Source organism: Dendrobium catenatum, unplaced genomic scaffold (assembly GCF_001605985.2).
Source record: "Dendrobium catenatum unplaced genomic scaffold, ASM160598v2 fragScaff_scaffold_218, whole genome shotgun sequence".
Lineage (NCBI taxonomy): Eukaryota > Viridiplantae > Streptophyta > Magnoliopsida > Asparagales > Orchidaceae > Dendrobium > Dendrobium catenatum.
Window position 1 is genome coordinate 80,026 of NW_021318680.1, and position 14,285 is coordinate 94,310.

At 33.8% G+C, this 14,285-nt stretch overlaps 1 protein-coding gene across 1 annotated transcript in view; it reads right to left on the bottom strand.

Annotated features, from left to right (window-relative positions):
* Positions 1–1,960: 1,960 nt before the first annotated feature.
* LOC110098283 (probable UDP-N-acetylglucosamine--peptide N-acetylglucosaminyltransferase SPINDLY) overlaps positions 1,961–14,285 on the bottom strand; it is a 32,309-nt gene continuing 19,984 nt past the window's right edge. The window contains exons 10-12 of the mRNA XM_028693030.1: positions 4,883–5,167; positions 3,750–3,897; positions 1,961–2,529 (exon numbers count right to left, since the gene is read on the bottom strand). Coding sequence (XP_028548863.1) covers positions 2,174–2,529; positions 3,750–3,897; positions 4,883–5,167 — 789 coding nt within the window. The 3' untranslated portion in view covers positions 1,961–2,173. The remainder of the gene's footprint in view (positions 2,530–3,749; positions 3,898–4,882; positions 5,168–14,285) is intronic.

Sequence of the window (14,285 nt, forward strand, 5' to 3'; positions counted from 1 at the left end):
TTCAAAGGTGGCCTACAATAGGTTCTAGCTTGACAATTATAATTTCCTTGAGCTTTATGTGTATTCTAACTTCCTCTCTAGCTCTTCTTTCCGCTCTTTATTCGCGCCCATAGGTTCTAGCTTACTAGCTCATCAAGTATGACTGCTAATAAAGTCGAGTGTCATCTATGGATAGAGTTGAATTCAACAAGGGTCTTTTTTTATTTTTAAAAATATTTCTTTAGTTTGTTCTTTAAATTATTTTTATTTTTATTTTTTTTTTAAAGAAATCAAGTTTTTTAAACACTCAAAAGAAGTTTTGGGCGCTTTTGGGTATTTTTGAAAATAATTATAATTATTGTCGGTCTTTGTTCATCCTTGTTCCCCATTTATGCTATTAGTGACCTCAAATGCTAACATTGTCGACGCTGAGATCATAGGTAATTGTTACCATCGTCATTGACATCTATAGCATGGCCACCATCTTTGTCTTGTTGGCGACTGTCTTTACCACCGCATTAACATATAACGTATATTTTTAAAATATAAATATTAAAAAAAACTTAATTAAAAAAATTAAAAACAAAAAACAAAGATGATCCCCAACAACCCCTTAGATTTTCATATAATATATATTTTTTTTGTGTGTTAGTAAACATTATATGATTTTAGTATTAAAGATTGGAATGATATGGGATTATACATGTGCATCATCAAAATTAATAAAATTACAATTATCTAGGTTATGACTAAATTTACATTATTTAAATAGTATAGAATATTTAAAACTTAATGTTAAAAATTCATGATTTCTAATTCTAAATGTCGTTTAATTGTGGTGGTTTAAAAATACAAACATTTGAAGACATTTATAAATGTTTAAGAAAATTGTATAAATTTGAAGATAATTGCAACAATTTTTGAACATTTATGCTCATAAATTTCTTCTTTTGGCATAAAAAACCAAACAAAAAAATTAAAGATATTCATAATTATTTTGAAGATATTTATAGGAATTATGGATGCCTTAATTTTAATATCCTTAAGACAATCAAATGTTCATAAAATGACGAAGAAAAAACATTTTAAGTTGTTAGAAGAAAATGTCTAGGATTTGGATAAAATAATTAAAATTCACCGTACAAAATTTATAAATTGGTTTTCAGAGGACCTTGAGGAGGGGAGTTCTTGAATTTAAAGAATCATAATACTCTATCCATTGATCAACACCAATGATCATTGTCATCGATTAACATTGCTCGCTTACCACTAAGCAACATCAATAATTGTTGGCATTAGCTATCAACTATGTTGCATCAAAACAGATACAACGACACATACGACATCATATAGATACGGGACACATCAACTCTTAAAAATAAATAATACAGGTACGGCACAGACACAACATTATAATTTATAAATTATACATAAAAATTAAGAATGCAATCAAAACATAATATTTGAAATTACAAAAAAATTGAAAGTAATATCATTTGTATCCTTGTAGCTTATAATACCAAAATAAAGTATTAAATGTCTACTACAACAACAAAAGCATAAACATAAATTATCTAGCATATGAAGTTTCAACTATTCAATAGAAGAAATGATATGATTAGATTCTTTAATGGTTTGTCTTTGAACTTCTATATCATCTTCAATATATATCTTAGCTTCTAATTCAAGCTCATTAAGTGAAAGATTAGCAATTTTTAATATTCCTCTATCATCAAGAGTCTCAAATCCATCTAGGAATTGATAGAACCTCGCTCGCAGCCGCGAAAGTTAATACGACGGGTCTTTTTTTGATTTTTTTTTTCAACGAACACACGTAGTTTAGAAATAATTGTGTACAGCTTGAATATTTCTAGTTCTAACATTTCAACTTCTTCAATCATGTTTATTTATATTTATATTTGAAGTGATAGTGCTTATTAATTATGCAAGTTAGTGACTAATTTTTTTATGCAATATGGAATTATGTATCACATAGATCAATTCAACACTCTTCAAATGCATACATTGTTTATGTTTTCCCCATTTTTTAATTTAGTTGTGTTCAAGATAATTTAGAAGTTTCTAAATGAGTACTTGTCTCATACCCCAGCAGAAAGATGTATAAAAGCATCTAGATGAAATCTTCATCTAGTCAATCAAATTATTCTAAAAGAAAGTTCTTAAAAAACTCGCATCACTTGGAGGAACCTGCAGTAGTACACATGGCAGCTACTTTGATCATGTTGGATTTTGCAGCGTCCAGAAGAGGATCTGATTGCAAAGCCTTCTCAAAGCAGTTTGTAGCATCTTCCCACCTGCCCTCAGCCACATAAACCAGGCCAAGATTGTTATGTGCGAGTGCATATCCCGGACAAATCTCCAATGATTTTTCAAACATTATCTTTGCATATTCAAATCTTCTTTGCTGGCGGAAGAGATTTCCAAGATTTGAGAGAATAGCATGGGCTTGTTGTGCAGTGGCCAAGGACAGAGCACGTTTGTAAACCTCTTCTGCTAAGGATGGGTCATCTGAAAGCTGCAAAGCCACACCTGCATGAAATCATTTGCCCACATAAAATAATCAGTTTCAACACTAAAAACATACTGAAGAAAATTCTGTTATATTTTAAGGATATATTTAAATGAAAACCAAGTACTCCACACTAATTAGTACAAAATAACATTTTTCCTTTACTCCAGCATAGATCCAATAACCGATTTAACACAATCATGCCACTTGTTAGATCCAAAATTCTGCAGGTTATTGGACATTGCCCACTCAAATAAAGGGTTTCCTTGAACTTAATAGTCACATAATAAACTCAACTATTTTGGATGTAAAGATACAAAGCCCCTTTCATTATCTCCATAATGAGTTAACTACCTCTGCACTCTATTTTACTATTTGTTATTGGGGCATTTGATAATATATTTGAAATATCAATATTGCTTTCAACATGTATTCAGTTTATAAGCAAAATTCAAAATAAAATTAACATGCAATTTATTGGTTTAATGTTATGGCATACATAAAAAAAATATTTTTTAAGGGTTATTATATAAAGAATACTTTAATGTTACGAAATGAGCATATACGTGAAAAGGATGGAGTAACTCAAGTGGCAGATAAGATTAGAGAGAGTCACCTTAAATGGTTTGGTCGCATAAAACGACAGCCTTTCGATGACACGGTTAAGAGAGTAGATGTATTAGATTTAACCTATGTTAAGAAAGGTAGAGGTAAACCTAAAAAGACTTGGTTAGAAAATACTAGAAATGACTTTTTTTTTAGATCTAAATGAGAATTTGACTCTTAACCGAACACAATGGAGAAAAATGATTCATGCAGCCGACCCCACGTAGTGGGATAAAGGCTTAATGTTGTTGTTGTAGTAGTATAGATCTCATGTCTTGCATTTTTGTTCAGCAAATGCTCATCAAAACTTTCATTTGTACAATAATGCATAAGCGGGCTGACATTGACGTTAGGTATATAAAGCAATGTAGTTTTGCGATGCATCATCCTTCACCTTCGATATATTTAAACTCATACACAAGTACTGCTTTGTTTCTCATGGTTATATTTGTACTTCAAAGTTGTCATATAGACTTTTTTTTTTTTTAAAGTTCATATAGAACAGCCCACAACAGCACCATCTTAAATTTGGGAAAAAAAAAGTAAATGCGAGATGATCAAACCGCCTAAAGTTAACTGTTTTTATGCTACCAAAGAAGACAATAATAAAAAGAGAGGAAAAACGGATATTTACCAAGATTAGACCATGCATAGCAGCATTCCATGCATCGGGCTACAGCAACCTTAAGGAAGCCTACAGCTGTATTGAACTGCAGAACCCGAAGATTGTGTAGGCCAAGTTGATGCCATTGCGCCGCATCATTTGGACCCTCTTCAATTGCCTTAAAAAATTCATATTTAAGTAAGAAATGCAAGAAAGGTTGTGTACATATAAAATGAATCCAGTCTCCTACAAATTAATAAGCAATTCTTCCTTGCTATGCATATCAGGAAGTGCAGAAATAGTTTAATAAAAAAAATTCTGGAGTAATTTTCTTGGTTGTTTTGGGTTCCAAGTTGCTACTAGGAATTGGGGGAGAGCCATTTACCTCTTGAAGAGTAAATTATTTGTATCTTTTGTTTCTTTTGATTGAAGGTTATTATTTCATCTTTATTAATATTGTTCATGCATACCATTGTTGTTTGTTTTTTTTTTCTTTTTTTTGTGATTGATTTTTGCTCTTTGGTGTTGAATTTGTTCTAGTGATTGTTTTGGGAGCCGATTTGATCTCCACATCATATAAATATCACTAATCTCAAAAAGAAATACCCTATTACCAAAAAAAAAGCCTTTTACTTTTACAATCTAAAAAATAATCACTAAATTTTCTAATCTAAAAAAAAATGTCCTATTAACAAAAAAAAACCTTTTACAATCAAAAAAATTATAATGAACAAATTAAGTTGATCACATATAATAAGATTACTAATGTATTAACAGGTATTTGATTGCATAAAAATATATACCAAAAATATTTTCACCTTGAGTTTGAACTATGTTTCAATCACGAAAATACATGTTTCTTATAAAAAATTTCAATAAATATTTCAGCAAAACAGAAAAAAAAAATCAAATTAAGGACTAAAAAAAGTTGTTTAAATTTTCTTAATTTCACAAATAAAAATAGCCATATGATTTATTTTATAATTTTTTATGTGCAAATTATAGTTTTAAAAACTGCATGAATTTGATGCATGTGTTTATTTTAACTAATACAGACAATATAGAGCCCGATGATAACATTACCAAAACAAAGTCTAAAATGAGCAAAGCCATACAAATAAGATTGTGTTTAAATAGTGCGTAGCCTTAATCATGATGATTACCTGCTTCAATGTATAAAGAGCCCGCTCCTCAACCTCTGCAAGCTCCTTTTGTCCACTTTCACATGCTGCCGTAATTTCATGTTCTACTCTGTGAGCCATTGCCAAGCCTGCCCAGGTTATTGGAAGATCAATCATTGCAGGATCTCCTTCCTTAAGAATAGAAGCCATCTCGTTTGCTGCCCATGATATCTGATCACTACATTCTTGAAACCGTTCAGCATCTTTGATCCGTTGAAGAGCAATGGCATACCGGGCTGCCATTTGATTGGGCTCCAGCTTGGCTGCCTACAAGGGTAAACACCGAACACTTCAAATGCAAAGTTCGAGGTGATTGATACAAACGCCACAATATAGAAGATTCATCAAACTATCCAACTGCATTAAAAAAAATGTAACCATGCTCAGTTAGTATGTAATGAAACAAGAACTTATTACTAGAAAATGTCCAATTATGCCATCTCACAAAAGGTCTAGTAACAAATGGAGAGAGGAAAGAAAGTTTTCTATTTAAACCTAAATATAGCATGCAATAAGATGCATCCCATGGAAACCCCCAAACTTATATTGCATGGGATTGCAAATGCCTCACACGAATATAATATCCTATCTCAAATTCAAATTAAGGATTAGGACACAACAAGAGATAACCACCACTTCTGCTGTAACCTAGCAGATAGGACCACAAGTGTTAAATTATCATAAATAGCATCAATCTAACACAAAAAGCTAAAAGGTTCAATTCTTCGGACTTACTGAAGTGGTGCAAATATGTTGATTAACATCACCCAATTCATTTGCATGGACAGCCCCAATCGGACAATACAAATAATGCCAAATGAAGAAATTGTTTTGATTGACAAGTCAAAAGAAATTCCAGCAAACCACTAAAAATTTAGCACCTAAGCTTAATCAATTGTAACTAATTCTACAAAAAAATAATATCAATACTGATTATAGTTTTCAAAATTGCACATGGGGTACACAACGTAATGCTTGAAAGTAACCTCACATCTAAAATTAAGAGTGACTGAATAGCCAATCCAAAATTTAATTCCATTGTAGACTTCCTGACTTGAGAGACGATCATCAGTCCTAGCATCATAAAAATCAACATACTGTTAGCCTTTCTCGTGCTTTTCAATGTTAGCCACAACTGGACGCATCTACAACAGATCAATCACCCATACACCTTCATAGTTCCATAATAATGATGCTAGAATTTAATAGCTAGGGTATACATTCAGAACCATTTCTCATCAGGGGGGAGGAGGGTGGACTTCCATAATTTGTAAAATAAATTTCATTGTTTTTCTTAAAGATGATGTAGAGACTTTTTCAAGGTTGTGGCAATCGATTTTTTTGTAGTGCCTCGATCTCTCCACATGATTTGAGGAGAGTTTGAATGGATGAAGTTCATAAGTAAACTTTTGTAAATAGATTAGTTAGAGATAATACACTATCCAAAATTGTAACCCTCATTTGGCGAGGACTTTACGAACTTAATTCAGGTTTCGCATAGGAGCAAGCCCCTATGGTTAATTACCCCTTCCAGTTATGGAAGAGCACTAATGATTAAGGTTAGTCGTTACATAGACTTAATACCCAGCATATAATAACAACAATTTTAGATTTTTAAGATTGAAATTAGAAATTTACCACCATTTTATTTAAAGCAGATGGTGAGTGAAAGATGACGAACCCAATCAAAATCACATGGTTCCATCGTCCCGAGTTGCCATGGTCACTAATCTACTTAGTCAGAGAAGGTAGTCGACCCAACCTAACTGAAGAATCTTTATCTACAGCTATGGGTTGATTCGTATAAGGGTATTTTATAGACTTAAAGAGAATATTTGTCTAAGGGGCAAATGCAAGTCAACCTTAACTAACATATGGCTTTCTGCACTATTGAGTCTGCCATATGATTCATTACTCAAAAGTAATAGCCATTGATGAACATAAAAGCTACAACTCTTATTAAAATAAAGTAGAATCGTTGGGCCAAACCACCCAATCAAAAGGACCTCGATCATAACTATTTAACACATAAGAACCGTTGAGCTAAACCATTGATTTTGTGCAACCGTTAGATCAAACCATCGATTAGAGGACACATATTACGTTGTTATTTGTAGGAGATTATTTAAAAATGAATCTTATTGATATTCTCAATTAGAGATTTACTCATTATGAGCTGAGATTCTTCTTGAATTCATCGCCCTCACCAAATAGCTGGGGTAGGTGGATAAGTTTTGCTTTAAATTATAACCGACAAAATTTCACTTTAAATGTTGAAATTTTGAGGGATTTAAAATTTGATGTTTTTGATAGATTTTGAATATTGATCCTTTTAATTGAAATTACCTTGCAATACTATCATCATCGGGGGACGTTGAAGTTACTTTAAATACATTTATAGTTCATCAATTTTTTAGGCATTTGAAAATATATAGTCCCCTCTCATGGAGATTCACTTTCTACACTATCATCATCAAGGTGTCGTTTAAGTCATTTAAAAATATTTTGTATTTGATAGGAGTTTTGAGGCATTAAAAAGGCATAATCCCTTCTAATTGACATTTATTTTCAACATGATCCTCATCGCGGATTTAAATAATCCAAATTTTTGTTATTTGAACTTTGTTAACCATGTTTGTTTGCCAACAGAGGATCAAGTTCGATTATTAATTTAATCAGTTATTGTGTGAATGTTGAAATCGAGAGGTTGTATTTTTTATGATGAAATTCATTTAGGGAGGCTTTGAAGGCCTAATGTAAACTAAAAATTAAATATCTAGGTGAATTTTATGAAAATATTTTCTCATGTTAATCAAAGTCGTGTCGACTCCAATTTTTTGAGAAAGACTGGATAAGAAATTTAGCCTATCAACATTCTTAGATCTTAGGTTTAATAGTTAAATGTAAAGGTTAGAGACATGGTTTAAAATTGTGCAACAAGAGGCATGCCTTGAGGTGCGCTTCAGCGCAATTCAGTCCATTTACATGTTGAGGCATGCACTTCGAACATGTTCAGCGAGGCATACGCCTCAAATCAGCAGATGTGCGCTTTCAGGTGCGCTTTGCCTCACTTTAGCGAGGCATTTGCCTCTAAAAAGGGCTTATTTAAAACATAAACCTAATATCGATCATTTCATTCGTTCATTCGTGCTCTTCGTCTTGGCTTGCGTTCCTGCACTTTGGCTTCGGCTACAGCTACATTCCTCTTATTTGACATCGCCTAAAGCACCACAGGTAGAGTTTCGGACGTTCGCTAAAAGCTTCATTACCTTCTTCGACGATGTCTAAAAACTTCATTGCCTTCTTCGAACATTCGTATGTGGAGTCGTAGGTAGAGCCCACTTCAAACGTGCCCTATTGGATCAAAAGTCAGGAAGGTTCGACGACATTCCAGGTTCGATCTGAAGTAAGTGTTTGCTCTCTGCAACAGTTTCTCCCATTTCTAGTTTTTAATCTCGCTCGGTATGTTGCTATTCACATGCTTTTTTCAAAGATTTCTCATTTTTCATAGAGTTTTTTTTTTTTAGTAAATTTATTTTCCTTAAACTTTGCTGCAATAATGTGGAAGGATAACCTTAGCTCAATCATTTTTTTGGTTACATAACAGTTAACTAAGTAGGGAAAAATATAAACAAAAAATTCACATAACCATGAATATATTGTACGAGAGTATTGCGATCAGCCATTCCGGTAATTTACATTTTTCGTTTGCTGGTCCTTGACATTGTTGCATCTAAAATAGAGACAGTCGATTTCATTAATAGCATTAAAATTAATTATGGGAATTAAGTTATAAAGTTTATGACAAATTGATTTTTCATAAAGCTTTGTAGAGAATGGATGGTTTATGTGTTATATGGTTAAAATGACATTCTTAGTTTTGTGAAACACCAAAATGAATGGTTTTATTCCAATCATATGTGATGTTCACTTGTGTGCCACTTTAAACGTTCTGTATTATCTAACAAACACTCTACGCTTTAAATTATTAACATTTGTATACCACCTTAGTTCACTTCTGTAAATATCTAGTTGGAATATTCAGGAAATTTTAATATTACTGTTAGTTGATGAATTAAAAGTTACAAAGTTGACTTAATTTAAAAAGCGTGCTTCATTTTCTCTTAAAGTAGTTCCAATCATACTTTACGTTTGCAAATTTCAAACTCTTGCCACCATGTTTTCTTATTCAATTGTGAGCTCTCATGGGGACATTGAAATCTTATCTCTTAGCCTCCTCCGATTGTGATTCCTTAGCAACGGTTGATATAGAGTTTTTACTTGCAACAAAATCAATATCAAGACAATCTTGCACTTCAGAGGACACATGAGAGTGATATTTATGGATGAGAAAGTGGATAAATATAAAAATTCTTGTCTTCTTGGAAAGTTTAGATATTTATGATATGTTTAGAACTTTGAATTATTGTGATCAGTTTGTCTCTATTTTACCTCAATATTTTATTGGGTTGATCGTCAATGCATTCATGCTCTAATTATGAGAAAGTTTCAATATTTAATGTGAAGATTGAATATTTTATTGTAGGGTTTTGTAAAGGATGGTCAGAAGCAGAGATAAAACTGCATCAGGTTATAGAATGGATCCAACATAGAAACATAGCACTCAAGTGGACGTGGGAGGCATTGACAAATCATACATATATTTGAAATTTAATTAATGTGACAAAATAGTGAAAGGTGATGTGACTAGCATGAAGGAGCACACTTCCGAGTCTCACAAAAATGTTACAACATGGCCAACGTGCCTAATATAGTCAAGGAATAGATAAAAATATACATGAATAAGTCTATCATGTCAAAGTATCTTTCATAAAAGCAGTTTGAGGATAGAGTCTATATTTGCTCCTACTACAGGAGTGAGCGTAACGGTTAAGATTCATCTTCTTTATTGCAACCCATATCATCTAGGGGTGCAAGGGGTCTCATGGATCATTACATGGTTCAAACATCAAAGGATAGGTCTCCTATTGCACAGAGGGTGACCCTAGAGAATGCTAAGCAGGCACATAAAAGAGTATGTATGGATATAGATAAATTCTTCTATGAAAATGCAACCCCTTTTAATGTTGCAACATCACTTGCTTACTACAACATGATTCGAACAGTTGGAGCATATGCGAGAAGATTCAAACCTCCAACCATGTATGAATTGAGAACGTTGATTTTGAAGGGGTTGAGTAATACTGAAAAAAGCATTAAGGAAATTAAGAGGATTTGGGCCCAAACAAGTGTAACTATTATGCTAAATGGTTGGTCATATATGAAGAATAGAAATTTAATAAACAATCTGATTAATAATCCTTATGGCATTGCATTTTTGAAGTCAATTGAAGCATCTGATAAGGTGAAGAATGCTAAGTTCATCTTTGGATTACTAAACAATGTTGTTGAGGAGGTTGGAGAGCCTTTAGTAGTCCAATTGGTAACATATGACGCAAGTGCTTACAAGGCTGCAGGAAAAAAACTTATTGAAAAGATAAAACATTTGTATTAGACTCCAGGTTCCGCATATTGCATAGATCTCATTCTTGAGAAGCTTGGAGAGCTACTACAACACAAGAATGCACTGACCAAAGAAAAGAAGATAACTAAATTTATTTACAACCATTCTGGAGTTTTAACACTTAAGTAAAAATTTTCAAAGAAAGAATCTTTAAGGCCTGTAGCAACAAGATTTGCCTCGGCTTACTTGACATTACAAAGTATATTTGATGCTAGGCAACCTTTGGAGTCTATGACTACCTCCATATGGTGGTTGCGTTATGCATGGGCAAAGAAATCTAAAGGGAAAGAGATTAGAAAGATTATTTTAAATGACAGATTTTGACAAAGTCTCTTGAATTGCAGTGTTTTGCCAAATTATGCAAATCTTAATTGAGTGGTGGATTCAATTTGGTGATGACACTCTAGAATCACAGTGTTTCGCTATGAAAGGTTTGGTATTAACATGCACTTAATCTGGATGTGAACGAAATCGGAGCCCTTACAACCAAGTGCATACAAAAAGGAGAAATCGTCTGTTAACATTAAGGATGAATTCATTAGTGTATATTATGTATAACAAAAGACTCAAAGACAGGAACTTTAAGAAAAAAGGGTTAAAGGATGATGAAGATCCTTTGATTTGTGAGGATATGGCATCTGATGAAAAATGGTTTGTAGATGATGAAGTGGAGGTGACATCGTCTGAATTACGTGAGGACAATTTGAATGTTGATTTCTTCGATGGTTATAGAGCATCTATATCCATCACAACCCAAGAACAAACTAAAATATGCATATAAATAACATAGCTCTCTTAGACTTAACTTTTCTTAATGTATTACACATCTTTATATTGTTCAAAAATAGTTAGGGAAGGGGAAGATAACTGATATAGAGGAAGAAGAAGTTAATTGGGAGACATTGGACTCCATAAGCGATGAGGCAGGTTGGGAGAGAGCAGTTTATTATAATGATGATTTAGATGAAGACCCTTTTAGTGATGACAGTGCTAGTGACTTCTGAGCTGTTATATCATTACTAATTATATTTTGAACTACATGTTAATTAATTGGATATTGAGATTTGGGAAAGATAGAATTTTGAGTTAAAACTACATTTCATGTTGGCTTATTATTATGATATTTGGGTTTTAATTCAATTTCAAACAACTTATTACTTGGCATGTCATATCTTGTGCTTTTTTATGTTTTATATATATAAGAATTTATTTCTTATGCCAACTTTTAATATATTATTAGATCATTATATAAAAAATTTATCATTTTACTTTACGCAATATTCTCATTTTGAGACTTACGCCTCAAAACGCCTTGATGCTCACGCCTCGCCTCACAAATGAAAAACATCTCAATACCCAATTGCATAATTTTAAACATTAGTCAGAGACATGCAGGTAATTTACATCTATGTTAAATAACATGTGTACTTCTTGATGCATTTGTATTATGCAATTAAACATTTTTTTATACACTTACATGATGCACACGCACTCTTCCAATGTGCTAGCATGCTTTTCGATGAGGACTCATGCCATGCATTTACATGCATTCCAGTTCATTTGAATAGCATATTCACATTCTTCTGACTTTTATTTAATTTCTTGATTTTAAATTAATGGCACACTTTCCGGTATAACCACATGCTTCTCGAAGTTGTTGCAAAATTTTTTATGTGATAAAACAATTCTTGTGGCAGCACGCTTCATTTTTAAAAATTATATTTAATATGTGCAAGATTTTAAAATACTAAAATTTGAGCATTTACACAAGTGTTTGTACTGTGGGAATGTGTGCAACATTTCATTTTTAAATTTTGAATGCAACACCTTCTGTCTGCTTGTATTTATATTGTGGATCATATTGCATTTGTTAAAGGCTTATTAGAGACCTCTTTCATATTTTTAAGATTGCTAAAACTTTATTTTTAGGCCATTGTAGAGTATTTTGCTCAATTAGAGTGAGGCAATATTGACCTCGGTCATAGGTGAGCTGAGCTACCCTCTTCACTATAAGTCCCTTGTATACTCCCGTAGGCAAGCTATTATGTTTGCTACAAGTCCTTTGTTTATGACCATAGGCAGGCAGGCTGCCATGTGCATTTAAAGTCCCCTTTTTGAGTTCATTTTGTGTTCAAGCATTGCCTTTTATTTTGCAAACTTTAGGGCTTATTCCTCGCTTGTTCATTCAGCTTGAATTTCAGCAACCTCCTAGTGTCTTCCTAGATGAGCTACCTTGTTCGCTATTAGTCCCTCGTAGAAGCCCATAGGCAAGCTATCTTGTTTGCTACAAGTCCTCTATTTATGCACGTAGGCGGGCTTATGTGTGCATTGTAAGTTCCCTACTTGAATTCAATTTGTGTTTGAGCATTGTCTTTTACTTTGCAAATTTTAGGTCTTATTCCTTGCTTGTTCATTAAATTCAAATCTCAACAGCACCCCGGCATTTTTGACGGATATGCGGCATCATCGAGAGTGCTAGGTATGTCTACCACACTATAAAAAATGTGTATGGTCGATATCGAGGACACCTTGGTCGATGTCTTTAATTACACCAGACTACTAAAAATGCATATGGGTCATAAGGTACCTACTTGCAATTATTTGAATTTATTATTATTTATTTTTTATTATTTTTAATTTCCTTTTAGGTCCTTCATTGGAAAGTTTGATAGCCTTTCTGCATCACCCCCACATAAAGGGCATCATTGAGAGTGTTATGCCTATCCACCACCCTATGAAAAGTGTGGATGGTTTGTGTCAAGTAATATCATGACTGATTTCTTTAATCCCACCACGCTATAAAAAGTGCGTATGGATCTTCAGATACCTATTTTAAGACTCACAAGCTTTCCCTGCCACGCAACACGAAGCTCATACAAGCACTTAAAATTATTATCTCCATGTTATGAAAAGCGTCTATAAGACTTACATGGCATGACGTAAGAGATTCCCCCTGCCATGCTACAAAAAGGGAGTACAGGGGGTCCGTTCATCACACCGCACGCGTCACTAACGAGAATTTGAGTTTTAATGGGTTTACAAGTGTTATACCTTTATGTATGAGAGGTGATAGGGATGACGACAATGTCAAGGATAGTACCAAGTTACGAGGATTGAGGGAGATACACAATTTATTAAAGTTAACTTTTCTTTTCTCTTATTGATAATAATAATAATAATAATAATAGAGAGAGAGGATTGGAGGAAGAGATAGAGAGAGAAAAGTTTCTCTATTAAAGGGAGAGTTATACCCTCTCTTGGAGAGAGTAGAGAGAGAGAAGCAGAGAGGTAAAGAAGGCTAGTGAGAGGGAGAGTAGAGTTGTGGCAAGTTTGCTAGTTATAGATGGGGAGAACTGTAAGTGAAGATGGTGTGCTTAGGTGGGTGAGGTTAGACTGGCAACTGGGTAGTTGGTGGTTGATAGGAAAGTTGGGAGGCGATCGAGGTGGGTTTGGGGTTGCTAGGATGTATAAGTAGAAGTGGTGGCGAGGTTTTCAGCAACTAGTTCAACAACAGCATGTGCAAGAGGGTATGTAGGGAGCTGTTGTGCATGTGATACAGGATGAGGTAGATTGGTTGGTAATGTATGTGGTAGAAGTGGTCCAACAAGGGGCTCTGTGAATGAGTTGCATGAGTGCCCGTGAGAGGGGATTTCATGTGTGGCTCCTTGCGTGCACAGCAAGACTGCGAGCATGGGAGGGAGATTGGTGGAGGTATAGGTGAGGTCATGAGGATTTGGACTAAGGGGGTGACCATGAAAGCTAAAACAAGCGATGGGGTTATGCGGATGAGTAGAGAGGAGTTCGGCCCAGGCGGAGAATCGGGTTGGATTAGCATGAACCAAAGAGGAGAATAGGAGGCCC